Source organism: Protobothrops mucrosquamatus, unplaced genomic scaffold (genome assembly GCF_001527695.2).
Source record: "Protobothrops mucrosquamatus isolate PMUCROS unplaced genomic scaffold, P.Mucros_1.0 scaffold738, whole genome shotgun sequence".
NCBI classification, from domain to species: domain Eukaryota; kingdom Metazoa; phylum Chordata; class Lepidosauria; order Squamata; family Viperidae; genus Protobothrops; species Protobothrops mucrosquamatus.
In genome coordinates this window covers 466,370-493,604 of record NW_015387011.1, presented here as the reverse complement: position 1 = coordinate 493,604, position 27,235 = coordinate 466,370, and the positions used below count along the sequence as shown (strand labels likewise).

At 43.8% G+C, this 27,235-nt stretch overlaps 2 protein-coding genes across 2 annotated transcripts; one reads left to right on the top strand and one right to left on the bottom strand.

The window, feature by feature from the left end:
• Nucleotides 1-2,393: 2,393 nt before the first annotated feature.
• LOC107289635 (histone H1B-like) lies at nucleotides 2,394-2,981 on the bottom strand. The gene has a single exon (XM_015818426.1). It carries the CDS (start codon nucleotides 2,979-2,981, stop codon nucleotides 2,394-2,396), a length of 588 nt encoding a protein of 195 aa, XP_015673912.1.
• Nucleotides 2,982-11,335: 8,354 nt separating this feature from the next.
• Nucleotides 11,336-21,272, top strand: RACK1 (receptor for activated C kinase 1). Its single transcript, XM_015818413.1, has 8 exons — nucleotides 11,336-11,555; nucleotides 14,394-14,565; nucleotides 15,013-15,160; nucleotides 15,979-16,074; nucleotides 17,466-17,576; nucleotides 18,894-19,034; nucleotides 19,656-19,766; nucleotides 21,159-21,272. The coding sequence occupies exons 1-8, from the start codon at nucleotides 11,447-11,449 to the stop codon at nucleotides 21,222-21,224; spliced, it is 954 nt and encodes a 317-aa protein (XP_015673899.1). The 5' UTR covers nucleotides 11,336-11,446; the 3' UTR covers nucleotides 21,225-21,272.
• Nucleotides 21,273-27,235: the final 5,963 nt, after the last annotated feature.

Genomic DNA, 27,235 nt, shown 5'->3' with positions numbered 1-27,235 from the left:
TAGCTATAATGATTGAATACAATATGCTAAGCCAAGAGTAAGCCACTTTTTGTTTACTAAGTCCAAACCGTTTTTATAATACATAATATAGCTGACTGAAGTGACAATCCTTTGTATCTCAGCCTTTGCAACTTCCAGATGTGGACGCTTAACTCCCAGAATTTTCGTGGTACATTCATTTTCCTCTGTTCCTGGGAATGACTCAGATGAATAGATCTTGCTCGATAGGAACTGGGGATAAAAATGCTTTTCTGGTATAGGGTTAACAGTGGGCTTGTGAACTTATTTTGAATTAGATGTCTATGGAGATTCTTAGTCCTCCAGGTCGTGATTGTTCAGTTTTGAGTCACAACTGAAGAAGCTTCTTGGATGAGAAGTGAATGTTTTCAAGGAAAACAAAGGAAGTCCAGTTGCCTTTTGAAAAAGCACCTTTGGGATTTTGAATTAGAGAGATAATGGATTTAAAGAATGGTATTTGTTCTGATGTGACATCACACCACCTTTATTCTGGTTTTAAACAAAAAGTTTGTCTTCTTTAGCCTCACTACTTTGCCTTGCTGCACAGCAAGTGTTTTGGGTATGACCAAATCTTCCATGGAAAGAGGAAAATTAATACAGAATTATCTGTTTTTAACCTTCGGTATGATAAACTGAGTAATTTACAGGATCTAATCTGGGTCGGTAACCAAGCCAGATTGGATCCTGCAATATTATCCTAGGACACGTATATTCGCCTCCATTCGTTGAGTAATTTAAACTCTTCGTCTCTCAGAAACAATAAACGGGGCTTGCTTCTTATTGGATAAAATAGCTTGCCCTTCAGAAGGCTTTAACCAATGACATTTAAGGAAGCTTTATTTTTGCATTGTGCCGTTAGTTGTAGAAAGGAGAGCTGTTTTGCCCGGAAGTGGTGAAAATTGGAGGGAAAAATGGGCGCGTAAAGTTGGCTCTAGAAGGCAGCGTTGTAGTTTTTGTGGGGCGGCGGGAGAAAACCAGTTCCGAAAAGGGACTGTACCAAGTGAATCGGAAGAGGAGCGCCAGGTTTTGAATTTAAGAGCCACCAGAGAAAGCAGCCCGGGACAAGAAAAGTCGTCGAATAAACTACAACCTCCAACTACGTGCAGATCTTCATTTTCCTGCTAGACCAGGAGCTCTCGCCGCCGCCCACATCGGACCTAAGCAGCAAGCATGTCAACGCCAAAACGGCCCTGGGAGTTGGACGGCCTGGAAGTGTGACAAAATCAAATACTGCTTTGGCCAAGAGAGAGCGATGGCTTCAGCCCCAAGCGCTAAAAGGCATAAAGGTTCTTTTTAGAGCCATGTTTCAATAACTGACGAGGGAATAATAAAGTTGCTTAATTATGGTTAGAAGCCTGATTTGTGGGTTTTGATTAGTCATTTTCGCTTTCTGAATAGATAATAAAAAGCCGTCCTGCCAATCTGAAAGTGGATAGAATTTTATAGTGCCTGAGCAAATCGATTTTTGCCCATATTCCTTAAAATATTTTAAGCTGCATTATTGAGAATCGTTTCTCATAGTTAACCCTAGTTACATTCTTAGCTTCCCTCTACAAAAAAGGTATCTTCAAAAGTTTTGAAACTAAATTTTACCATGTGTTAAAAGGGTTGCAAATTTTTAAACTTCGGACAGAAAAAGGAGTCAATAGGGGGATATTGGAATAAAGTGCCTCAAATATACCAATATTATTTTGTTCACTCTCTAATCCATTTTCACTATTTCATAGTCTTCAGGGATCTAAACAAAGCAACCTATACTAAACATGAACGACCCAAAAATAATGTGTTTTAGAGGAATAAAATATCCTGTTACCAAAATCATTGAAATAAGAACTCTTGATTTAGAAAGAACAATGAAACCACGCTATTTTCCCTTTGATATTGGGTGAGAAAAAAAATCACTTGACTACTAACATTTTTTCCAACATTAATATTGTCATAAAAATAAGCTTTGCTGCTAGCAAACCCATTTACTCACTGCAAATAACTTTAATATTCAATCTATCTGATTAATCAGCCAACTATGGCTTTTAGGTTCCATTCCTGTATTACAAGTCCTATTTATACTGTAATCATGAAATCCTTCATTTACCAGGCATTATATATATAAAAAAGGAAAGAACCGTAATTGTCATTTGACACAAACTTCCTTTACATAATCAAATGCTATTAATTTTTTTTGAAAAAAACCCTCGATTTTTCCGAGTACACGAATCTATTATTAACCCGAAACCATTCAAAAGGGGAGTCGTTTACTGGTTATTCTGCAAAAGACCTGATCCGAAAATGCCACTAGCTCTTTCAGCGATTCCGGAGTGGCTCTTAAAAGAGCCTTTTGTATAGTTTTGTGTAGTTAGCAAAAGCCGAGAACCTCGTTAACGGGCTTTCCCTGCAGGACGTTTGTTCACCTGACGTTTCCTTCCAGAGTTGGAAGGCTTACGACCCTGGAGACCTTTAGGTTTATGAACTGCCGGTTGTTTCTTTCGGGCCTTTTTAGGCACCCTTTTCCCCTTGGCCGTTTTGACGGCTGCTTTTTTCGGCTTCGGCGGCTGATTCTTGCCGAACTTGAAGGAGCCAGAAACACCACTGCCGGTGACACGGATCAGCACCCCATTGGAGACCAAATTGCGCAGCTCCCTTTTGAGGCGGAGGTTGTTCTTAGTCAGGTTATACCCAGCTTCGATCAGGGACTTTTTGAGAGCAGCCAGCGAGATACCTTTTCGGGAATTGCAGGCTTCTAAAACTTGAAGAATCAATTGCGAGAGAGAGCCCGAAACTCGTTTCTTTTTCTCCGTCTCCTTCGTCGAAGTACTTGCGGTAGAAGTTTCAGCAGGAGCTCCCTGCCGCTTTTCGTGAACCATTCTCAGAGGCACGAAATCACACTGGGCACTGAAAGCCCGTACTGAAGACTGTTGGGCAGGAGGTGTAAATATATACAGCCCTCGGTCTGACGTAACGGGCATAGAACGCCGCTGCTCTTCTCTGTTTCCTGAGGTAACTTGTTTCACCGTAGGAGAGGACCTCGCAGAGTCAGTTTTCATTCAGGTCCACCTCTCAGCATATCCAACAACCGATAGTTTTCATGCCGTCTTCAAAAATAGTGTTTGATACCATCGCTATCTGTTCGCTTGTTTTTGAAGGGTACGTGAGGGTTAGACGTTTGCGGGTTCCACCGCCTTCTACTTCTTTTCTCTCCCAGATGTAATGAAAGAGGAGGCACGCCGCACTTAATATTCAGCCAGTTAGTTTACGTCACTATCGGACGGCTAGAGTTGTGACGGGACTTGAAAGGCAGACTCCTTCTGTCTCACTATGGAGAAAATAGGATATGTTTTATAGTATTGTTCTCCGTAGCGCAAATCTCACCCTCCTCCGATTTTTTTTCCTCAATGAGATTGGTCCTGCAATGTAAAAGTACAATTTACAACAATAGTGAGTTGCGTAGGGTTGTAATCTAAGAGCTCAATATTATCCGTGTGTATTTAGGATCATGGGTACACGGTTGACACCTAAGCATAACCCTCTGTACTTTACTGCAGTCAGTGGAGCTTATTCTTAGGTAAATTAGCGCTAATTTTCTAATATTTCACACATTCTGCATAAATAGAGAAGATCGCATGATATTGGACATACTTCTGTGTTTTAAAAACTGCATTTTATCCCACTTTCTACTGAGGACAATTTATACCACAGTTTGAGATGATCCAGAAAGTCAGATCCATTTTTGACAGGAAAACAAACATACTGTAAAGCAACTTAGCCTGACTTAGCCTTTTGTGTGAACTCAGCTGCTGTTTTCTAATCAGTATTTTGACAATTACAGTTTATCCAGTACACATGATTAAATCACAGATTAGCATATGTTAATGAACTAGTTTAAAATCTTCTGCTCACAGGGAGAACATAGACTAAAATATCCATATTCTGTATTTTATCAGTGATGCCAGTACTGCAGAAAAATTAATGGAGCAGTTTTTAACTTAAAGTTTTAATTTGTGTAGCCTCAAACTCAATAAACTATAACTATTAAGAAATATAAAATATCTAATATAATGTTTTAAACTGCCAGGATAACTAACACATTTTTTATTTGGTGCCTAAGAAAGTCTGATATCTGAGTTGCTGCTACCAGGATATGTCTATGGAGATTCTCAGTCATCCAGGTTATGGTTGTCCCAAGATGCTTTTTCAAGAGGCAACTGAACTTTCTTGTTTTTCCTTGAAAATGTTTTGTTTCTCATCCAAGAAGCTTCTTCAATTCTGACTACCAATATACTTCTCTCTTCTCCATGAATTGTTATTAATTGCGAAGTCGTGTCCGACCTATCACGACCCCATGGACAACGTTTCTCCAGGTCTTCCTGTCCTCTACCACCTTCTGGAGTCCATTTAAGCTCACGCCTACTGCTTCAGTGACTCCATCCAGCCACCTCATTCTCTGTCGTCCCCTTCTTCTATTGCCCTCCATCTTTCCCAGCATTAGGCTCTTCTCCAGTGAGTCCTTCCTTCTCATTATGTGGCCAGAGTACTTGAGTTTCAACTTCAGGATTTGGCCTTCTAAAGAGCAGTCGGGTTTGATCTCTTCTAGGACTGACCGGTTTGAACACCTTGCAGTCCAAGGGACTCGCAAGAGTCTTCTCCAGCACCATAGTTCTCCATGAATAGAACACATCTAATTAAACATGTTTGGTTTTTTTTTACAAAATGACATTGACAATGCCTAATTTTGAGAGAGCAGGCATTGATTCCATTCAACGCTATTAAATGACACTGACATAAAATAACTGCATAAAAATTAGTCAGTCAATATTGAGTAAACATGCAAGAAATAAACATCGATATTTGAAAAGGGTAATTTGACATTTTTGAATAGCACAATTTTATTTCAGGCCTACAGAATTAATAGAATAGAATAGAATAGAATAGAATAGAATAGAATAGAATAGAATAGAACCTTGGAGGTCTTCTAGTCCAGCCCCCCACTCAAGCAGGAGAACCTATACCATCTCAGACAAGTGAATGTCTAGTCTCTTCTTAAAAACCTCCAGTGATGAAGCACCCACGATTTCTGGAGGCAAGCTGTTCCACTGGTTAATTGTCCTCACTGTCAGGAACTTTCTCCTTAATTCCAGGTTGCTTCTCTCTTTGATCAGTTTCCAACCATTGTTTCTTGTCTTGTCCTCTGGTGCTTTGGAGAATAATTTGATCTCTTCTTTGTGTCAGCCTCTCAAATACTGCTATCATGTCACCCCTATTTCTTCTTTTCTTTAGACTAGCCAAACCCAAGTCCTGCAGCCGTTCTTGAATCATCTCAGTTGCTCTTTGAACTTTTTCCAAGCTCTCAACATCTTTTTTGTAGTATGGTGACCAAATTTGGTTGCAGTATTCCAGGTGTGGTCTCACTAGATTTTATAAAGTGGTATTAATACTTCACGTGATTTTGATTCTATGCCTCTGTTTATACAGCCCAGGATTGTATTAGCTTTTTTGGCTGCTGCTGCACATTGCTGGTTCATAGTCAAGTGATCGTCCACTAGGACTCCAAGGTCCCTCTCACAGTTGCTATTTTTGAGCCAGGTCTCACCTAATATGTACTATATCTTTGATTTTTCCTGCCTAAATGTAAAACTTTACTTTTCTCCACATTAAAATTCATTTTGTTGGATAGGGCCCATTGTTCAAGTTTGTCAAGATTTTTGAATCCTGACCTTCTCTTCTGGGGTGTTGGCTATTCCTGCCAGTTTAATGTCATCTGCAAATTTGATGATTTCCCCTTCTATTCCCTCATGTAAGTCATTGATGAAGATATTGAAGAGTACTGGGCCTAAGACGGAACCTTGTAGTACCCCACTGCTTACTTCTCTCCATGTGGATGTAGTACCATTGAGGACTACTCACTGAGTACGGTTTGTCAGCCAGCTACAAGTCCATCTGGTGGTGATGTTGTCTATTCCACCTTTTTCTAGCTTACCCAAGGAGTAGATTGTGGTCTACTTTGTCGAATGCCTTACTGAAATCTAAGTATACTATGTCCACAGCATTTCGCTAGTCTACTAATTTGGTCACTTTATTAAAGAATGAAATAAGATTGGTTTGGCATGATATGTTTTTAACAAACCTGTGCTGGCTACCAGTTATAACTTTATTTGCTTCTAGTTGTTTGCAGATCTGTTTTTTGATTATCTTTTCCAGGATCTTCCCAGGTATTGATGTTAGACTGATTGGTCTGTAGTTTCCTGGATCTGTTTTTTTTCCTTTCTTGAAGATGGGGACCACATGCTGATACATTTGTTCTTTTTTAACCAAAATTCAAACAAACTCTGGTCTATTTCAATATATTTCAGTGATGATGTGAAGCTATGTTTCAAAAGAAAGATTGACTATGAAAATAATAACCTTAAATAAAGCCCAAGTATCTGTCCTTCAGTTTATGTTGTTATACAATGACAAAAGTCTGTGTCTGTTTTCCCTTCCCATTTCCAACTTTTACCCCTTGCAAATCATTTTCTGTTTTTAACATAAAGTCATCTGACAATCTAATGTCAACCATAGTGTTTCAAAGCTCAACATTATAAACTATAAGCTCAACATTAGTTTTTCCAGATTGTCAGATGACAAAATGTCTAGGCATAATAGGCGTCATTTCAAAAACCATTGGTTAAAGAAAATAAAAAGATGTTTTGACCAAAAAGGAACTCCAAAATAATAGCCTAAGTCTGACTAGAACTAAATTCATATTTGACGTCTTCACAAACATGGATCTCCAAATACTGTTGGACTACAACTTCCATCATTCCAGAAATGTTTTAATTGAAAATTAAAATCTAAAATCTACTAACATGTCATTTCAACTCCATACATCCTTACATTCCTATTGACTTTAAATGTTGTAGCATTTACTTCAAGGTGGGTACAAGATTACAGACATATAGTTCCCCAAACAAAATTATGAAAAAAGAATATATGATATATGAATACACCCTAAGTTTTTAATTACATTTGATCGTAAGAAATAATACATGGAAGCTTACATTCCTAGCACATCTTTTTTTTTTTAGATCAGTTCTTACACTGGCATTTGATTTTTACAGATATTCTCCAAATTTGTGGATTTAGCTGTCAATTTTCAGAATAAAACATGAAGGAAGCCGTATTTATATTGCTTAATAAATGCACAAACTCATCAGGTTCTTTTGAAACAAGCAAAATAAGTTTAACTGAATTTAGTATTATGAATGGATCTATTCAAATTAATTTATAAAACAAAAAGTCTGTTTATATACACAAATGCCTGGATTTATTCAAATTAATTTATAAAACAAAAGGTCTGTTTATATACACATATGCCTGGTTTCAAACCAGGGGTCTTTTGTGTGTGAGGTGAACAGTTACACTACAGAAACCCAATGCTGTGTGTGTGTGTGGTGAGCTGTTCTGACTGATAAGAAGAGCCTGGAAGAAACCCCACAATTCAGCAGAAGTTTTTTTTTTAACTGAATCACTTTATAGAGCTACAGTGGTGGATGCTCAGAGGAATGCTGTATGGAGTGGTGGGTGCTTTAAAAATAATTTGGAAGAAACACTTGAGATTTCACCCAAGTTCGATGGCACCTCTCTCCGTTTCTTCTCTGGAGCAGCCCAACCCTTTTCATGCTGAGGAACAAAAGCCTGGAAAAGGGTTACTTTTCTTCTCTATTTAACGCTCTATTTAAGAGTCACCTTAATTTCAGTCAGTGGATATTTTAAAAAGAGTATCTGTTTTTCAGGCTTGTGCAGAAGCCCAGGCCTTCCCCTCCCAAGTCAAACTTCAATAATGAACAGAGAGCTCCCAATTTTAAGGCAGGGGTGCTGTTGCCCGTTTTCCACATTTACCAAGGCATAGGCAAATGTTAATGTAAAATTTCTGATCTCCCTGTTACAAGTTTTAAAAACTTGTGGAAACAGAAGAGGTCTGTTGAGATGTGTTTGAATATTAGTAGCTCAGGTTGGGAGTTGGGCTGTTGGTTTGATCTCCGAGCTTGACGATTTGGCTGCAAATGTTTTGTCTCCATTCGGGGGGGGGGGAGGCAACTTCAGTGCGCTTTGAATTGTGCTCACGCACCAATTCACGCACCAATTTACATCACACAAAAGAGTATTTGAAGGCCAGTGCTCTGACACATGAACACAAGTCAAAGCGCCCTGAAGATGTCCCCCTGAATGGAGACGAAACGTTTGCAGCCAAGCTTGGAGATCAAAAAAACAGCCCAACAGAAGAGATCCATTTCATTAATAAAAATGGCAGTGTTAGCACTGATGGTGTTACCTAGTTTGGGTAATGAAACATCTGCAAAAACCAACCAACTTCAGAACCAAGGACTCCTCATTTCAACCCTGTTACAAATATTTTCCTTAAAGAATAATAATAGAATAGAATAGAATAGAATAGAATAGAATAGAAGCTGGAAGGGACCCTGGAGGTCTTCTAGTCCAGCCCCCCGCTCAAGCAGGAGAACCTATACCGTCTCAGACAGGTGAATGTCCAGTCTCCTCTTAAAACTCTCCAGTGATGGAGTGCCCACAATTTCTGGGGGTAAGTTGTTCCATTGCTTAATTGTCCTCACTGTTAGGAAGTTTCTCCTTCATTCCAGGTTGCTTCTCTCTTTGATCAGTTTCCAACCATTGTTTCTTGTCCTGCCCTCTGGTGCATTGGAGAATAATTTGACCCCCTCTTCTTTGTGGCAGCCTCTCAAATACTGGAATACTGCTATCATGTCACCCCTATTTCTTCTTTTCTTTAGACTAGCCAAACCCAAGTCCTGCAGCCCTTCTTTATATGTTTCAGTCTCCAGGCCTTGGATCATCTTTGTTGCTCTTCTCTGAACTTTTTCCAAGGTCTCAACATCTTTTTTGTAGCATGGTGACCAAAATTGGTTGCAGTATTCCAGGTGTGGTCTCATTAGGGTTTTATAAAACAGTACTAATACTTCGCGTGATCTTGATTCTATGCTTCTGTTTATACAGCCCATATTTGCTTTTTGGGCTGCTGCTGCACATTGCTGGTTCATAGTCAAGTGATCATCCATTAGGACTCCAAGGTTCCTCTCATAGTTGCTGTTTTTGAGCCAGGTCTCACCTAATACGTGCTTATATCTTTGATTTTTCCTGCCTAAATGTAAAATTTTGCTTTTCTCCACATTAAAACCCATTTTGTTGGATAGGGCCCATTGTTCAAGTTTGTCAAGATCTTTTTGAATCCTGAGCTTCTCTTCTGGGGTGTTGGCTATTCCTGCCAGTTTAGTGCCATCTGCAAATTTGATGAGTTCCCCTTCTTGCTATTGTTTTTTTTTTAAATTTATATTTCACCTCTCAGGATTTTTGTGAAAATAAGAAGTGAACGGCGTGCTATGTATGTACATTGCTTTGAGTTGTAAAAAAATAAAAGTGTGGTAAAATAAATTATAAGCAAGGTTATAATTATGTCTAAGTGGGTCTCAACTCTTAGGAACCAAATACTTTCCCTTGACTATACTTCAAAAACATTACAAAATAACAAAATAACAGAGTTGGAAGGGACTTTGGAGATCTTCTAGTCCAGTGGTGGCGAACCTATGGCACGGATGCCAGAGGCGGCACTCAGAGCCCTCTCTGTGGGCACACGCGCCGTTGCCCCAGTCGTAAGCCTTCAGCTGGGTTTTATAAAACCTTTTCGCTTTAGGCCTCCGCCACCGTGTGCAAAAAAAAAAGGTTCAATCGGTCAATTTCAACTTCTCGCGGGAAAAAAAAAGATCTTGCAAAGTTGGAATTGATTGAACTTTTTAGTCCCACCCAGTCTGCCGTTACCACGGCAGCCATGCCCACCCAATGGGCCAAGCCCAGCCAATGGGCCACACCCACCTGACACTCGATGATGCATAAGTGGGTTTTGGGTTGCAGTTTGGGCACTCAAGTCTCTAAAACAGTGGTTCTCAACCTTTTTAATGCCATGACCCCAACCGGTCGTAAGTCGAGGACTAAACCGGTCATAAGTCGAGGACTAAACCGGTCATAAGTCGAGGACTACCCAACCGGTCGTAAGTCGAGGACTTTCCCTACCCGGGATCACCCCTGCGCCGGCCAAGGCGTAGCTGGCAAGCGGCAGAGACGGAGCAGGCCGACCACCAGCTGGCCCAGCCCAAGGGAGGTAAGGCACCCGCCGGAAAAGGGGAAAAAAATGGCGGACAAAAAAAAGGCGGACAGCCTTGCTTGGCGACCCCCGTGAAATGGTCGATCGACCCCAAATGGGGTCCCGACCCACAGGTTGAGAACCACTGCTCTAAAAGGTTCGCCATCACTGTTCTAGTCCAACCCAGAAAACCCTATACCTTTTCAGGCAAATGGGTGTCCAATCACTTTTTTAAAAAAACTTCCAGTGTTGGAGCATCCACAACTTCTGGAGACAAGTCGTTTCACTGGTTAATTGTTCTGTCAAATGGCAACGCTTTAAAATTTTACAAATAGCAACACTTCAAACTTTTCCTGGAGAAATAATACCAGAACGTGGGTCGCCCCCATTAGAAAGTCGGTCAGGTACCCATGCATTTTAATGACCTGAGACTAGATTGCAAATCTTTGAGCGTTACTTCTGAACCAACATGGATTCAGTGTTTCTCAACCTTGACAATTTTAAGGCATGTGGACTTCAACTCCCAGAATTCCACAGCCAGCAAAGCTGGCTGTGGAATTCTGGGAGTTGAAATCCACATGCCTTAAAATTGTCAAGGTTGAGAAACACTGGAGATCTATACAATAATATTTGAAGAGATGAACTTTTTGAGAAGCTTCTCTCTTTGCCCCAATGGAAAACTCTTCAAAATTAGCCCTTCTAAATTTTTGTCCCTGAACGAGGGCTGGGAGGACCAAACAGTAACATTTTCTGTAGCAGGAAATTTACCAAACTTCTGCTCACCAGTTACAATTACAGTATTTAATATAGACTTCTAGAGTTCTTATGGAGCGATCAAAATCTCGCCAGAGGCGGAGAAATCCTGCCGCAAACATCGCGACACCTGAGATTCTAGCGCGCTAATTGTCCGAATACGTCTGTAGTCTTTGTAGGAAATCAACCGCTACCTGTTGATAAATCAAATATGCAGTCATACACATTTTTTTTAAATAATAATGAAATATTAGGGGGTTTTTTTAACTAATAATGAAGCATCTCTTAGAGATTGTTTTTATAAGTTTTCCAAGCTTAAATGCGCCAGGCGATCTCTGGAGGCAGCCATATTGTACGGTCCCGGCAGCGGAGCGCGTGAAAAGAAACCATTTCCGCTTCCGGAAGACGCTGCTGCTTCTTCCTTTCTCTCTCTAGGCCTGGGCGAGTTGGCAGGTCCGGGCGAAGGGCCTTCGCTGAATCCGACGCCATCCTCCGTCCGCCGCGGGAGCTCCAGCTCTCTCAGCCGCCGCCATGACGGAGCAGATGACCCTGCGTGGTACCCTAAAGGGCCACAACGGCTGGGTGACCCAGATCGCCACCACCCCACAATTTCCAGACATGATCCTCTCCGCCTCACGCGGTAAGGAGGAGCAAGACGGACCAGTCCACTAGGGAGGCAGAGGGGTGGCCTAAAGAGTAGACTGGGAGAATCCATGACGGGGGAAGAAACCAGGAAAGATAACAACCGATTTTCGCATGGGCGATCGGCGAACGTAGCATGGCTTGCTCGACCTGGTGAATCAGGTTTTTTTTTTTTTGGGAGAAAACTGCCCGGGGGGTCGGGTAGAGGCAATTTTGGGGAGAAAATCATGGTGCCTTAAGAATGGAGGATAGGAAGAGGATTACAACAAGGCGAATAATAAGGGGGGGGGGGTGTTGAATTCAAAATGTGGGACTCTTGCAAGTCTTAGGCAGGGAAGAAACATCCGTCCCAATGATTACATCTGACATTTGTCTACTGATCTTTTCAATGAGGTCTGAAGACACGTCCTGCAATTATGATGGGACAGGAGAGGATCAAGAAAGAAAATGGAAGCTTTTGTTAGGGTTTTTTGTTCGCTCAAAATTCAAAGCAGAATGCTTAAACCAGGGGTAGGCAACCTTGGCTCTTTTATGACTCGTGGACTTCAACTCCCAGAATTCCTGAGCCAGCATGTGCATTAACCAGTAGGCTAGTGCATTAACCAGTAGATCAGGGGGTCTTCAAACTTGGCAACTTTAAGACTTGTGGACTTCAACTCCCAGAATTCCTCAGCCAGGAGTTGAAGTCCACAAGTCTTAAAGTTGCCAAGTTTGAAGACCCCTGCACTAGACCAAACTGGCTCTATATAAATAGGTAAATACATAAATAGATCCTGTTTTTATATAATAAATTGAAACATTTATATAAACATACAGTATATGTCCTGTTTTTACTCTCTAGGACAGGGGTAGGCAACCTTGGCTCCTTTATGACTCGTGGACTTCAACTCCCAGAATTCCTGAGCCAGCGTGGCTCAGCTTGGAAACCTCTCCCTTTCCCCTCAGCATGGCTGGCTCAGGAATTCTGGGAGTTGGAAGTCCACGAGTCATAAAAGAGCCAAGGTTGCCTACCCCTGGCTTAAACTGTTGCCGTGGCCCACAATTCTGGGAGATGTGGCTGTTAAAAATCTTAGGCCTGTGCCTTAGGAAAGATTTCAGGCTTACAAGGCATTTTTTTTAGTTAGAATTCCAAGATGTATCAGCTAAATCCGGATGTGAAATGGTGAGCCAGGTAAACTCTACACTCAAGAAAATACCTGAGCAAGTGTTAGCCCTGGTAATTTGTGATCAAGTGCAGAACTGTGGCAACAAGGACTTACATGGACAAATCGGTTCCAGGGGGTCCTCCCCTCTCCCCCCCCCCCAAATCTTATATAGTAACTTTGTTCGTGGTTTGCTATAGGCAGCTTTATTTTCCAGTTCTAGCGTTTATCAAACAACTGGGACCACAAAATGATTACTGATCATTTACTGAGATCACCCTGTCTACCTATTGCCCCTTCCTGGATTACAGGAAAAGTCCAATGAGTATTTCTTATTAGGCAACTCTGTTTTAGGGTAACTCATTTCTCACTTCAGGACAACTGAAGTTACATCTTTGAAGCATTTATGTTATTACAATGTTTATACCTCTCCTTCTAGTTTCTATTTTTTTTTGACAGATTATAGCGGTGTTTCTCAACCTTAGTGGCTTAAAGATGTGTGGACTTCAACTCCCAAAATTCTCCAGGCTGGAGAATGATGGGAATTTGTCCACACGTTGTTGAAGTTGACATGGTTGAGAAACACTGGGCTATGATGCCCAAGAAGCAGAGATGATAATTATTCATAACCAGCTTAAGCGTCAAAGCTGGCTCAGTGACTTTGGGCCAGTCACTCAGCCCAATATACCCCACAGGTTTGTTGTTGTGGAAAAAATAGGTTGCATGAGTATTAAATGGGGTTGCCACCTTAAGTTATGTATTTAAAAAAGCAGGATAAAAATATAGTAACAAGACTTTAGAAAGCTGCACAGATGGAAGTCCACAAAATTGCTATTGAGCGTGTTTTTCTATGCTTTTTAATGCACAAGTAGATGATGAAAAGGGGGACACTTTTACACTGGAATGTAAGGAATGAGTTTCTTCTGTCCAGGATGTTAAGTTTGCTGATTGAATAGTAGGGATATGCAAAGACTTTTGAATATGAAAGTCCTTGATTAATTGATGTTGGAAATGAGGTCAAAACAGCTCTAGAAACATTCCTAAAGCAACCCATTTTTAGTTGAAGAAGCTTACTTTTAGAAGGAAAATTTTGGCAGATGTCTTGTTCTTGGGCTGATACATTCTTAATAGGTGTGGATCGCTGTTTCTCAACCTTGGCTTTTTTAAAGATGTGTGGATTTCAACTCCCAGAATTCCCCAGCCAACCATGCCCCAAACCAGTTCCACACCAAGGTTGAGAAAAACTGGTCTAAATTATGTTGGTGAGGACTTTCATATACGTAGAATATACTTCTACATCAAAGGTTTAACCTTCAGTGGGTTGAAAATTGGCACTTCTCTGAAGCAGGGGCTGGTGGATCATGGCACTCATCACTGTCATTTCAGCTAAAAGACAGCATTGCTTTTAACTAACCTTCTACCAGCAACATACGTGTGTGTGTGGGGGGGGGGGGGAAACCTTTGCTGATCAAGGGATAATTTTAAATCAACTAAAACTGCTGCAGTTGCAGCTTGAACTGTGGCGTTCACGTGGGGTTTGTCACCACCCTGAGAATTAAGCTTGGGAACAGGATGAAACTCAGGACTGTAGATGCAGAAGGTTGTGGGGTGAGAATCTGTTGTTTTGTTTTTGTGGGCCTTTTCCTGGTTTGAGATTGAATGTAAGGAATAACCTTTTGCCTCCTCTTATACAGATAAGACCATCATCATGTGGAAGTTAACAAGAGACGAGACTAACTATGGGATTCCCCAGCGAGCCTTACGAGGCCACTCTCACTTTGTCAGTGATGTGGTCATCTCTTCAGATGGGCAGTTTGCCCTCTCCGGCTCTTGGGATGGCACACTGCGTCTCTGGGATCTCACTACGTGAGTGCAAGCTATAAATAGAAATTGCTTCTGTGTTTCAGGAGGGGATAGTTTATTTCCTGTGAACTTCTTGTTTTATATTTTCTGATGGCTTCCTACACTCCCAGTGATTAAATCTGATAGGACACATCTAAGACCCCATTCAGCTGCACTGATACATTTTGCCATTGTAGTAATGGGAAAAAATAATTTTTGTTTCTTTTGAAGACTGTATACATTGCATAATTCAAGTCCTAGCCCTGAAAAGCAATACTGTGCCAATATACTGATAATAAATTAATTAAAGTCCCTAGGGATGACCTTAGCCTTTTTACTTAGAATTAGGACAGTACTAAGATTTGCTGTAACAGTGAAATGGTGAAGAACAGAAAGAAATGTTGTGTTTCAAGGGCTCCTCTACCACATTCCAGCACAGGGAAATAAAGTGTTAAATCGGCTTCCTTTCAGAGGCACAACCACTCGTCGTTTTGTGGGCCATACCAAGGACGTACTGAGTGTGGCCTTCTCTTCCGACAACCGTCAGATCGTCTCCGGTTCCAGGGACAAAACCATCAAACTCTGGAACACCTTGGGTGTCTGCAAGTACACCGTGCAAGTAAGCCTCTTCTTCCAGATCTTGGATTGGATGCTGTTAACGTTCACTTAACACGACAGTCTTTATATTAGGTGACACTGAAGGCTGGTCTTAGATACGTTTACTATTAGCTCACAACCATGTCTGACTTGTAAAGCGGGAGTCCCCAACTCCCAGTCTGTGGATGGCACTGAGCCGCGGCGTGCCAGAAACCGGGCTGCGCAGACAAGGGAAAGCCCCAGCAGGCAGCACACAAAACCACACCCTCTCCGGTCTGCAGAAAAACCTCTCTCCACGGAACCGGTCCCTGGTGCCCAAAGGTTTGGGAGCCGTTACTGTAAAGCGCCAAGAAATTTAGCTGTTAATAGAAACAGATCTATTGAATGCAGGATCAACCAAGTGAAGGCATAACATTTTCTCAAAGGGAGCTCTGGTTCTGTGGGATATATACTAGGAAGGAGAGGATTCCTTGCCATTTAAGTGGGTTGTTTTTGGAGGGGAAGTGTGATGCTTTCAGTTAGCTTTCAGTTAATATTTGTGTAGTACTATATTTGACACTTTACTAGGATTTCATAGGTAAAGATGTGTTACTGCTCAGGGAATGTATTTGTTACAAATTCCTATCGCACAGAGAAAGGAGGGTAGGAATTGCAGGGGCAAAAGTAATGGGAAGAGAATGTGGAAATACAATTACTTGATAAGACATATAGTTTAAAATAATGAAACGGATTGAGTTACTTTTTAAAAAATGATAGCTTTGTTGTGTTGCTAGTAAACTAGCACCAAAGGATTGGCTAAGGAAATGCTTTTCTTTCCTGATCTTTTTCTCTCTCCCATAGGATGAAAGCCACTCTGAGTGGGTGTCTTGTGTACGCTTCTCCCCCAACAGCAGCAACCCCATCATTGTTTCCTGTGGCTGGGACAAGTTGGTCAAGGTGAGGGGAACCTTTGCTGGGATCTATATCTAGATAGAGAGATAGAGATAGATATCTATATCTATAAAGTTTTTTCCGGGTATGGCTAGCTGATGAGAGCAAAATGAGGTCGAAATGGCCATCCTAGTCTCCCATTTAACTCTTTAACTCTTTGTCAACAAAAAGAAAAAGAAAAGAAATTCGCCGCCCCCCAACTAGGGGCATTAAGCAGGCTCAAGTCACTACTGCGATACATTACAAATTCAAATTTCTTTTTTGCTGACAAAGAGTTAAAGAATTAAGTGGGAGACTAGAATAGCTATTTCGAGCTCCTTATGCTCTCATCAGCTAGCCACACTCTTTATGGCAGTGGTTCTCAACCTTTTTAATGCCGCGACCCCAACCAGTTGTAAGTCGAGGACTAAACCGGTCGTAAGTTGAGGACTAAACCGGTCGTAAGTCGAGGACTACCCAACCGGTCGTAAGTCGAGGACTTTCCCTGCCCGGGAGTGCCGCGCATGCGTGGTTCTGCCCCCTGCGCCGGCTGAGGCGTAGCTGGCAAGCAGCAGAGACGGAGCAGGCCGACCACCAGCTGGCCCAGCCCAAGGGAGGTAAGGCACCCGCCGGAAAAGGGGGAAAAATGGCGGACAAAAAAAATGGCGGACAGCCTTGCTTGGCGACCCCCATGAAATGGTCGATCGACCCCAAATGGGGTCCCGACCCACAGGTTGAGAACCACTGCTTTATGGGATTCTGTAGGCTGCCTAGGTTCGAATCCCATAAAGGGTGTGGCTAGCTGATGAGAGCATAAGGAGCTCGAAATAGCTATTCTAGTCTCCCACTTAATTCTTTAACTCTTTGTCAGCAAAAAAGATACACACACACACACACACACACACACACACACATATCAGAGAAATAAACCGGTGGGAGAACCCAATGATCTTATAAATCTATCAGATCTGTTGAAGAAGCACTCTTGAAAAAAGCAAAAAAATTTAAAAGTAATAGCTTGTTCCATTATCCTCCAGCAGTAAATGTTTACAGACTCTCCTTTTTTGTTACCTGAAATAGATTTGAATCTATTTTGGGGGTGGGATTTTCTTCACTTGAAAGTCATCTTGAAAGATGCTGCATTTTTTTTCTATGAAGACACAAACTAGTGCATCTCTAAAATAGTTTTACCTACTGGCAAACATTAATATTATTTTAATTTTTAAATGCACATGCCACCCATTGCACTGTTGCAGCAATTCTGGATGGCTTAGAAAATATTAAAAAGACAATGCAGAACGATTACAGTTAATAAAGGCTAAATACCTACTGCATGTCTGCCATCCAGCATTCACACTTCATGCCTTGAAACGTTAATGAACTTTCCTTATGTGGGTTTGTTTTCTTCCAACTTGTAGGTCTGGAACTTGGCCAATTGCAAGCTGAAGACTAACCACATTGGGCACACCGGGTACCTGAACACCGTGACTGTCTCTCCTGATGGGTCATTGTGTGCATCCGGTGGCAAGGTAAGTCATTGTGATTTAAAAGACCACCTTGTTTTCTTTTTCTGTTTTCCAATGATTAAAAATGGGAATTCTAATGAAAATGGATTAGACCAGTGGTGGCGAACCTATGGCACTGGTGCCAGAGGCGGCACTCGGAACCCTCTCTGTGGGCACACGTGCCATTGCCCCAGCCTTGCCTCCCCCCATGACCCCCTCGCCAGCAGCTCCCCCTGGAGGAGAGTCGCCCCCAAGCGTGGCCCACGCGGGCAGCTCAGTCAAGGACATGGCAGCCAGGCAGCATAGACAAGACTCTGCCCTCACGCCCCATCGCGCACAGTTGATGCTGCAGGGCGCGGGGAGAGGACGTGGCCGCCATGGTGATCTGCGGCGGGCCCTGGAGGCAGTGAGTGGCCCTGTGGGCAGGCGGGGTGGGGGCGGAGCAGGGGTGGGGCCAGTTTTTGGGCACTCGGTCTCTAAAACGTTCGCCATCACTGGATTAGACAGATACCTTCTGCAGAGAAGACGAATCTGACTAGAACTAACGGCCTGTCCCTGATTGACTCAGGAAATGTAAGGAGAAAGTACCCCCAGTATTTTTAATTGCACCCTCAGAATAGATGCCTGCAATTATTGACTCGGAAGCTGAATCCCGAAAGAGAGAGATTTAGCTTTTCAGTTGGGCCAATTCATTTCTTTCCCTTCTCTTGGCAAAGAAAGAGGAATCCTCATTGATGTAGCTCAGTGTGTCACCATATTTTAATTTTGTTGAATGATTATTTTTAGGGTGATAGTGTTCTTTGAATGAGCAGCGAGAACCACTTCCCAGCCAAGAATAATGAGGGATCCAAAACCAGTTGCTTAGGTTCTTCTTTGGTGACGATTTTCCTAGAAAGACTGGAAAGGGATATTTGGGATATATGGTATCTTGTCTTAAGAGGGCCGGGGGGAAATTAGTGGCTTGCAAACTCTTTGACAGTTTTTATCCTAGCTGTTTTCGTGGTGGTTGAGGGTTACAGGAAAGGAAATCTGGCTCAGCTATGATGAAACACACGAGCGCCATCTGACTACCCCATGCAGATAACCCACACTCTGTTTCTGAGCTGCCCCAAATTCCCTCTTAGCGTTGGAGGGAATTTCTCAAGGTCTGTTGTATTATGAAAGGGGATTATGCGATGTATGGCTTTTATTTCCGAGCTTGCGTTTTGATTCTTTAAATGGAGAATACGATTGTTAACATCTAAAGAGAAGCGTTTGAAAGTTTGCAATTTTATAACGAAGGAAAAAAGAACGATCTGTTTAAAATGGGCTCTTATCTATTGATTTGTTTCTCCATTCTAGGATGGGCAGGCAATGCTGTGGGACTTGAACGAAGGCAAGCACCTTTACACACTGGATGGCGGGGACATCATCAATGCTTTATGCTTCAGCCCAAACCGCTATTGGCTGTGTGCTGCCACTGGTCCCAGCATCAAGATATGGGTATGTTGAAACAGGCAGTGCACAATGTGCTGTGCAAAGAACAGTTACGACAACCCCTGGCTGAGGGTTCAAAGTAATAAATATGACACAGTCTAAAAAAAAACCCCCTCCCTTTGCAGCTTTAATTTTACATTAATAGAAGAATTTTCCTTCTGGAACACTCAGTGTCATATTCAGAGAGATCTATGCCTTTCTCTGATGTCTGTTGACTTTTGTTATTTGTCACGCCAGTTCCAAGAAGGGTGCAAATTTTGTCTCAGGCTTACAGATTGGATATTTAGTGACGACAACTAGAGAAAAACGGGAAGAAAGGATTATCAGAAGACACAGGCATATTAGAATAGAGATTTAATTCTTGTTGATGCTGGGGAGAGCTATCTCTTGAGTTAGCATTGTGTGCTTCTGACCTATCTGTGGAGCTGTGCTATTTTTTTTTAGTAGCTTAAGAATAAGGGGTTATATTTTTGCTGTGATGAAACACAGAATGCCATCTGACATTACTTCCCATGTGGAAAACCAGAGGCTGTTTCTGAGCCTGTTACTCTCAGTATACTTTGGAAATGGAGGAAAGCCCAGGGTTACTGCTCTTTGATCTCTGTTTCCAATCTTATTTTCTCACAGGATCTGGAAGGTAAAATCATTGTGGATGAGCTCAAACAGGAAGTGATCACCACCAGCAGCAAGGCAGAACCCCCTCAGTGCACCTCATTGGCCTGGTCTGCTGATGGGCAGGTGAGATATGAGAATCCCAGCAGCCTCTCGAGAATCGTAATTGCCTTCTCTACTAGGAGAGGCTTGACCAACAGCTGGACCTTTGAGTTGGGATCTTGGCAAGCGTGGTTCACTTTGAAAGGGAATAATTTTAAGGGACCGCGTGTTATTGGGGATAAAATCCCATACGCTTGGTCTCTGCATTCCTAAACCTTTGGTCTGCTTTCTGTGATTAATTTTTGTACCCTACATTAAATAAATAAAACCCACTGAGCTATTGAGCAAGGATTGAAATCATGGGTATACAAAAGATGTAAATACATTACCCAGGAAGACAAGAGAGCAACCATTAGTTATAATGTCTGGTGTTGTCTTAGTGTGGGGAGTTGCAATTGGCAGGAATAATTGGGAGCACTGTTGGTGTAGACCACGGGTCGGCAACCTGCGGCTCCGGAGCCGCATGCAGCTCTTTCAGCCTTCTGCGGCTCTCAGCCTCCTCCGCCATTTGCAGAGAGAGACAGATCTCTCTCTCTCTCTGTCTCTGTCTCTCTCTGTCTCTCTCTGTCTCTCTCTGTCTCTCTCTCTCTGTCTCTCTCTCTCTCTCTCTCTCTCTCTCTCTCTCTGTGTGTGTGTGTGTGTGTAAAAAAGAGTGGCTTCACGCTGTTCTCGGACAAGGTGACAAGCTTATTGGGCAGGGCTCCTGCCTTTGCTGCGTCTCAGCAGGAAGCAGCATCTCTCTCCTCTCTCTCTCTCTCTCTCTCTCACACACACACACACACACACACACTGAGTGGGGGAAGAGGACTGGCAGACCAAGGGCAGGAGAAAGCCAGCCCAATAAGAATGTGTGTCAGCTTGTGGCTCCGTGTTTTCTTTTCTCTGGGAAACGGGTCCAAGTGGCTCTTTGAGTGTTTAAGGTTGCCGACCCCTGGTGTAGACGGTGGGCAGTTTTAGTATTTCCCTTAGCTTTTGGATATGTTCAGTTTCAAGGGCTGAATGGGGGAAGATAGAATTTCAAGAAGCAGCCAGGATATTGTAGGCTGTCAATCCACAGAAGGAAGGAATTTAGCACACAGGATGCAGATTACAGGTTGTTTGTTTTTATTCTCACTTTCAACTCCCACTTAAGAAAGAGGAAGAATTGCACTTTATTTCTACCTAGTCCTCCCTTCAGATTGATGCAAGTCACTCTTCTCAGGTTTATATAATATGTCCTGGTGTATTCTCTTGACTCATTCTGCTGGGGCTTAGCCCAAGCAGTTGACATGCAACATCTGCATTTGGGATGCATGAAAAGGGATTTAATGTTACTGTGTACCATAGGGGTGCTAAATCAGCCCTTCATTTCATCCTTTTAGCCTTCTGCCCTCTTATCCTTCTGTTAACATTGTCTTTTTTTCTCTTTCCTTTCAGACTCTGTTTGCTGGCTACACAGATAACCTGGTTCGTGTCTGGCAGGTCACTATTGGGACCAGATGAGAGCACAGTTGTTGACCCACGAGGCACAAACTATTAATTATGTACAAATAATTCAATTAAAAAGAAACAAGGATTTGTGAACTGGAAGTGGCATGTGCTTTTTACAGGGAACTTAACATCCAACATATATTTTCCTTTTCCCTGCAGAGGTAGTTTTTTGGCTGACTCTTATTGTACTTTGGAAGATCTGAAGGACCGGTAGGGACAGATCATCGCGGAGGAAATTTATGTCTTCCCCCAAAGTTGATACTGACTTGATGGCACATAATCACTGAATTAATGTTTGATTGAATAAGGCTTTGTATTTACTGTTAAGGTTGTCCTAAAGGGTGTGAATAGAAAAAACTAGCTCTGCAAAACAAAGATCTGCCCACCTTGCATATGCATTGTGGTTTCTCACACACATAACAAAAAGGGTGACACTTATTTCAAGATAATCATTTTGCCGTTTTATGAAAGCGTTGGATTCTACAGACACCTCTATTCACTGTTGTTATCCATTCAGTTGGAGAAACAGCCCTCAAGTCTTAAAAGAGTATCCAAGCTAATATGAAAAGTGGTGGCGAACCTATGGAACGTGTGCCAGAGGAGGTACTCAGAGCCCTCTCTGTGGACACGTGCATCGTCGCCCCACCTCCCCCCGTAGCCCCTTTCTCACCAGCAGCCCCCCCCAGGAGAGTTGCCCCCGAGCGCGATCCGCGCAGATCAGCACAGCCAAGGGCGTGGCAGCCAGGCAGCGGGGACAAGACTGCCCTTGCGCCCTGTCACGCAGATGATGCGGAGGGTGTGGCCACCATGGCGTGCCTGGGCGATCTGCGGTGGGCTGTGGCGGTGGGTGACCATGCGGGTGGGCGGGGCGCAGGGCGGGAAGGTGGGTTTTTGGGCACTCGGTCTCTAAAAGGTTCGCCATCACTGGTATAGGAGTAGCAGAAGTTTAAAAAGGGCAAGGACCCTGTTTACATATAATTGGGATTTTTTTTTTTAACCACCCTTTAATCTCTTTATTGGGGTGGAATTGTGGCGACTGAATGGAACTGAGCGTTTACTGGCTGGATGCCCTTCCTGATGCCTATGTGGAGTTCACAGCAGATCTTTTCTCTTTGTGCCCTGAGAGGAAAAACATCTGCCACGCATAGGATTGAACACTCAACCTTCCAAGTAGGAGGTGAGCGTCTTCGCCTCTAGGCCACCATGCCACTCTACACATTATTACGAAATAATATCTTATTACAGAGGATACGTGGACAAGTAGCTTTGACTTTTCTAGACATGTCATGGTCCCACATTTTCAGTGCTTTTAAGAGCAATTGCAGTCTGAGAAGATCCATCCTCAGGGCTTAGGTGCACTTTTCCTCCAGGGTGTTTTCTTTCATGGAGCAGAGGGCCTCCTACAATAACTGCTACTACTCCTTACCCTGCTAAAGAGAATATCTATTCCTGTTGAAAGAGGAGGAGGTTGCTTTGATAGCAGTTATTGTGTAGAGTTCCTCTGCTTCTCTCACTTCTCCCTCACAGTAGTTGGGACCAATTAAATGAAACTGGTGATGTTGCCTAGAATATCGGAGAGCACCAAGAATTTCACAGTTCAAACCCGAACTACAAGTGTTCTATTAGTAGATGAAACCTAGTTAACCTTGGGTAATCCCCAAAAGCTAATTCGGGTTGGTACTGGTTAAGTACCAGAATGGTACAAGGTGGTAAGCTAGAATAGAAAGTTGAAAAAAAGCATTGCGGAAGACGGCAGTAGCAAATCTTGCATATTAAGGAAATTCTTGTGACGGACTATAAAGGAATCAGGCTTGACTTGAAGGAGTCTCATGGCTGGAGAAGATGCATAATTTGGTATGGGATTCCTTTTAATAGTAATAATTTTATTGTCACTTTGAATGTACACCAATCCGGCATACCTTAAAATGAAATTTCGTTGCATACAGCTCTCAAAGGGTCACCACCTCCGATATACACTCCTTGTTCGTGGCCAGCTCAAGTTACAGATCTTCCATTTTGGTCTGTAGGGAGCAAACAGGACAGATGGAAACAAATGGAGATCCATGTGGATTAGCCCTCAAATTAGCTTGTATTCCTGCACAACAATCTTGCCTCCTTTCCTTTTTCTAATCCTGTCTCTTCCACCTTTTCCTTAAAGAGGCCTCACTCCTTTTCACCCCTGGAGAATGCTGCCGCTGCCACCAACTCTTCCAAAAGCCTCTCTCCCTTCCTCTGGGCCTGCCGACAGCCTCATCCAGTTCCTTCGCTCCATAAAACACCCCCCCCCCCGCCCGACCTCTCCTCTGCCTCCTTTGGAAACAGCCGATTTGCAATAGAATCCCTCAGTGGGCCAGCAGTCAGATCTTGCTGCTGGCAGAACAATTTCAAACAGTGCCAACAACTTTTAACGGTCTCGCCAACAGTTCCGAAACCGCTAGAAACTCGCCATGCCAGCAAAGATTGTCGGTCATATGTTACCTTAGTTCCACCACGTTGCTCAAACACATTAAAACTTTCCTGATCATGTGGCCTACATCCCTTAATATCCTTCCCAAAACTTTTCACCTTCCAGAGCCAATGCAGCCGCAGCCGATCCAAGTGCCGCCATCTTAGAACTCTTTTCCCCATCATTTTCTATAGCGGCAATCGGATCCTGTCTACAACCATGGGACGGGGCCTAACTGAACCAAGCAACTCTGGCTGCCCCCCCCCCCCCGGAGTCAGGCTTGTAGAGTTCCCTCAAATGCCCGAGAACCCTCCAGTTCCTGCCATGAGGACAGTTTCTCTAAGGCAGTGTTTCTCAACCTTGACAATTTTAAGGCATGTGGACTTCAACTCCCAGAATTCCACAGCCAGCAATGCTGGCTGTGGAATTCTGGGAGTTGAAGTCCACATGCCTTAAAATTGTCAAGGTTGAGAAACACTGCTCTAAGGAAAAGGCCAGAACCAGAATGTTGACTGCTATGGTGCCATCTGATGCCCACCCCAATGCGGGGCACTCCCACAAGAACAGTGTGCAAGTCTACCAGTCCCAGAAGAGTATGGGCAACGGTAATAAAACTAGTAGCAGCAGCTCACATCTATTATGAGGGAGAGTCGGGTCCTGGTTCTTCCAAGAGGGCACATGCTATCGTGAATTAAGGCATTCCAAGGGGCCTTTTGTAAAACTTGTGAACAAAACACTCCCTCTCAAAGTTTGCTGAGGCAGCGCATCTTCCCCAAAGGCTACTTCAAGGGCTCCCTGGGGGTGTCTTGAATACAAGGGAAGAGAAGAACACTTGCACTGAAATTGCCAGTGAGCCAAAAAATATGCAGGAAGCCTTCGGGGCAACTGCTGAGAGAACAGTGGAAGAACTACAATGCAGTGACAAAAGGACTTTTTTTCTTTTCACCTATGGCAGTGATGGCGAACCTTTTAGAGCAGTGGTTCTCAACCTGTGGGTCGGGACCCCATTTGGGGTCGATCGACCATTTCACGGGGGTCGCCAAGCAAGGCTGTCTGCCATTTCTTTTGTCTGCCATTTTTTTTGTCCTCCATTTTTTCCCCTTTCCCGGCGAGTGCCTTACCTCCCTTGGGCTGGGCCAGCTGGTGGTCGGCCTGCTCCGTCTCTGCCGCTTGCCAGCTACGCCTCGGTCGGCACAGGGGGCGGAACCACGCATGCGCGGCACTCCCGGGCAGGGAAAGTCCTCGACTTACGACCGGTTGGGCAGTCCTCGACTTACGACTGGTTTAGTCCTCGACTTACGACCGGTTGGGGTCACGGCATTAAAAAGGTTGAGAACCACTGTTTTAGAGACCGAGTGCCCAAAAACAGGCCCTGCCCCTGCTCCACCCCTGCCCCGCCTCCACCGTCCCTCACCCTGCCTGCCTGCAAAACCACTCACCGCCTCCAGGGCCTGCCGATCACCCAGGCAGCCCAGCAGCGCCATGGTGGCCACGCCCTCTGCCCTCACCCCGCAGCATCAACTGTCGGATGGGGTGTGAGGGCAGAGTCTTGTCTAAGCTGCCTAGCTGCCATGTCCTTGGCTGCGCTGCTCTGTGTGGGCCACGCTCGGGGGCAACTCTCCTCCAGAGGGGCTGGTGAGGGGGCCGTGGGGGGAGGCGAGGCTGGGGCAACAGCACGTGTGCCCACAGAGAGGGCTCTGAGTGCGGCCTCTGGCACACGTGCCATAGGTTCGCCACCACTGACCTATGGAGTTCTCTGCACTTATATGAAACTGGGGAAGTAAGTCCTCTTTCCACACAGGAGCAGGTGGGAAGATTTTCCATTACAGAAAATCTTCATGGTAAATGCATGTCCCAATCCTTTTTTTTTTTTTTTTAACAAAAAAGCATATAATGGCGATATAATTTCTGATTGGATTTAATTGCAGGGGTCTTCAAACTTGGCCCTTTTATGACTTGTGGACTTCGACTCCCAGAATTCCTCAGCCAGGCGTGCCTGGCTGAGGAATTCTGGATGTCGAAGTCCACAAGTCATAAAAGGGCCAAGTTTGAACACCCCTGATTTAGTGTATGAATTTTGAACTTTTAATACATTGTCCAACATATCAAAACGCTTGATGGCTTTCATTAAAGAGATCCGGATTGACTGAGACAACCTCACACCAATTATACCACCTTAAACAATTGTGTGCATTTTGAGATTCATAACATTCAATGAGTGGATCAGATTTACATGTAGAGTGGAGATGAGGAGGAATTTCCTGACAGAACAATCAATCAGTGGAGAGGCTTGCCTCCCAGAGTTGTGGGTGCTCCATCACTGGAAGTTTTCAAGAAAAGACTGGACAACCCTTTGTCTAGGATGGAATACCTTGCGCAGGGGGTTGGACTAGAAGACCTCCAAGGTCCGTTCCAGCCCTATGATGCTTCTTACAGATGTTTTGCTCACTGCAATTGAAAATTACTTGCCCTTGTCTGGGATCTGCCCAGCAAGTGAACAATCAAACCTGTTGCAGGCCTACATAGTAAGATTGTTAACACGATTTACAGTATTCTCCTCTAGACCAGGGCTTTTCAACCTTTTCACCCATTGTACCACTTTTAGGATATGGCAACATCCGAGTACCACCAGTCGCCTAGCAAGGTGTCAAAAACTTGATGACCCCCCAAAAAAAGGGAAAAAAGTGATAAAAGTACAGGTAGTCCTCGACTTACAACAGTTCGCTTAGTGAAGTTCGAAGTTACAATGGCACTGAAAAAAGTGCCCCCCAAGACACAGCCGAGCAAGACACCTGCCTGCCCACCTGGCGGCACTCTTCCTCCTATCCGAGGTTTTCATTGTTGTGAGCATTTCTGTTGAGGATTGGCAGCGGGGGTGGGGTGGTGTGGTGTTTGGTTTTTATTCCCCCCCCCCCGTCTGCTGGGTGGTTGCAGCAGGTTTTGGTCACCTCACATGACCCTGGGACACTGTGACCGTCATAAATATGAATCAGTTGCCAAGCATCTGAATGTAAATCACAAGACCCTGGGGATGCTGCAACATTCCAGCTGATCGGCGCTTCTTCTGGGCTCAGCAGAAGCACCAGGATCAGCGCTGAGATCCAGCTGATTGGTGCTTCTTCAAGGCTCAGCAGAAGCGCCAGGATCAACGCTGAGCTCCAGCTGGAGCCTGGCGCTGATCCTGGCGCTTCCACTGAGCCCTGACAGCCCCGAAGAAGCGCCAACTAGCTGGAAAGTGGCACTGATCCTGGCGCTTCCAATGAGCCCTGACAGCCCTGCAGCTCCAGCCGTCTCTCACTTAGGCTTGTGCGGTGCTGCCACCGGTTCAACTCATTCCCCTCCCCCGCTACCACTTTTCTAGGATGGTCGCGTACCACCTGCCAGGTGCCAATGTACCACAGGTGGTACCCATACCACTGGTTGAAAAGCCTTGCTCTAGACCTTAGGCTTGGTTTTACTGAAACCATTGGATTGTGTAGTCCAGTGATGGTGAACCTTTTAGAGACTGAGTGCCCAAACTGCAACCCAAAACCCACTTACGCATCATCAGGTGCCAGGTGGGTGTGGCCCATTGGGT

Bases quoted from the DNA above. Each gene is read 5' to 3' on its own strand.
- RACK1 (XM_015818413.1), top strand. From the start codon at position 11,447: ATGACGGAGCAGATGACCCTGCGTGGTACCCTAAAGGGCCACAACGGC. The intron at 16,075-17,465 runs GTGAGGGGAACC...TCCAACTTGTAG, and splicing joins GCTGGGACAAGTTGGTCAAG to GTCTGGAACTTGGCCAATTG. The intron at 19,035-19,655 runs GTATGTTGAAAC...ATTTTCTCACAG, and splicing joins GTCCCAGCATCAAGATATGG to GATCTGGAAGGTAAAATCAT.
- LOC107289635 (XM_015818426.1), bottom strand. From the start codon at position 2,981: ATGCCCGTTACGTCAGACCGAGGGCTGTATATATTTACACCTCCTGCC.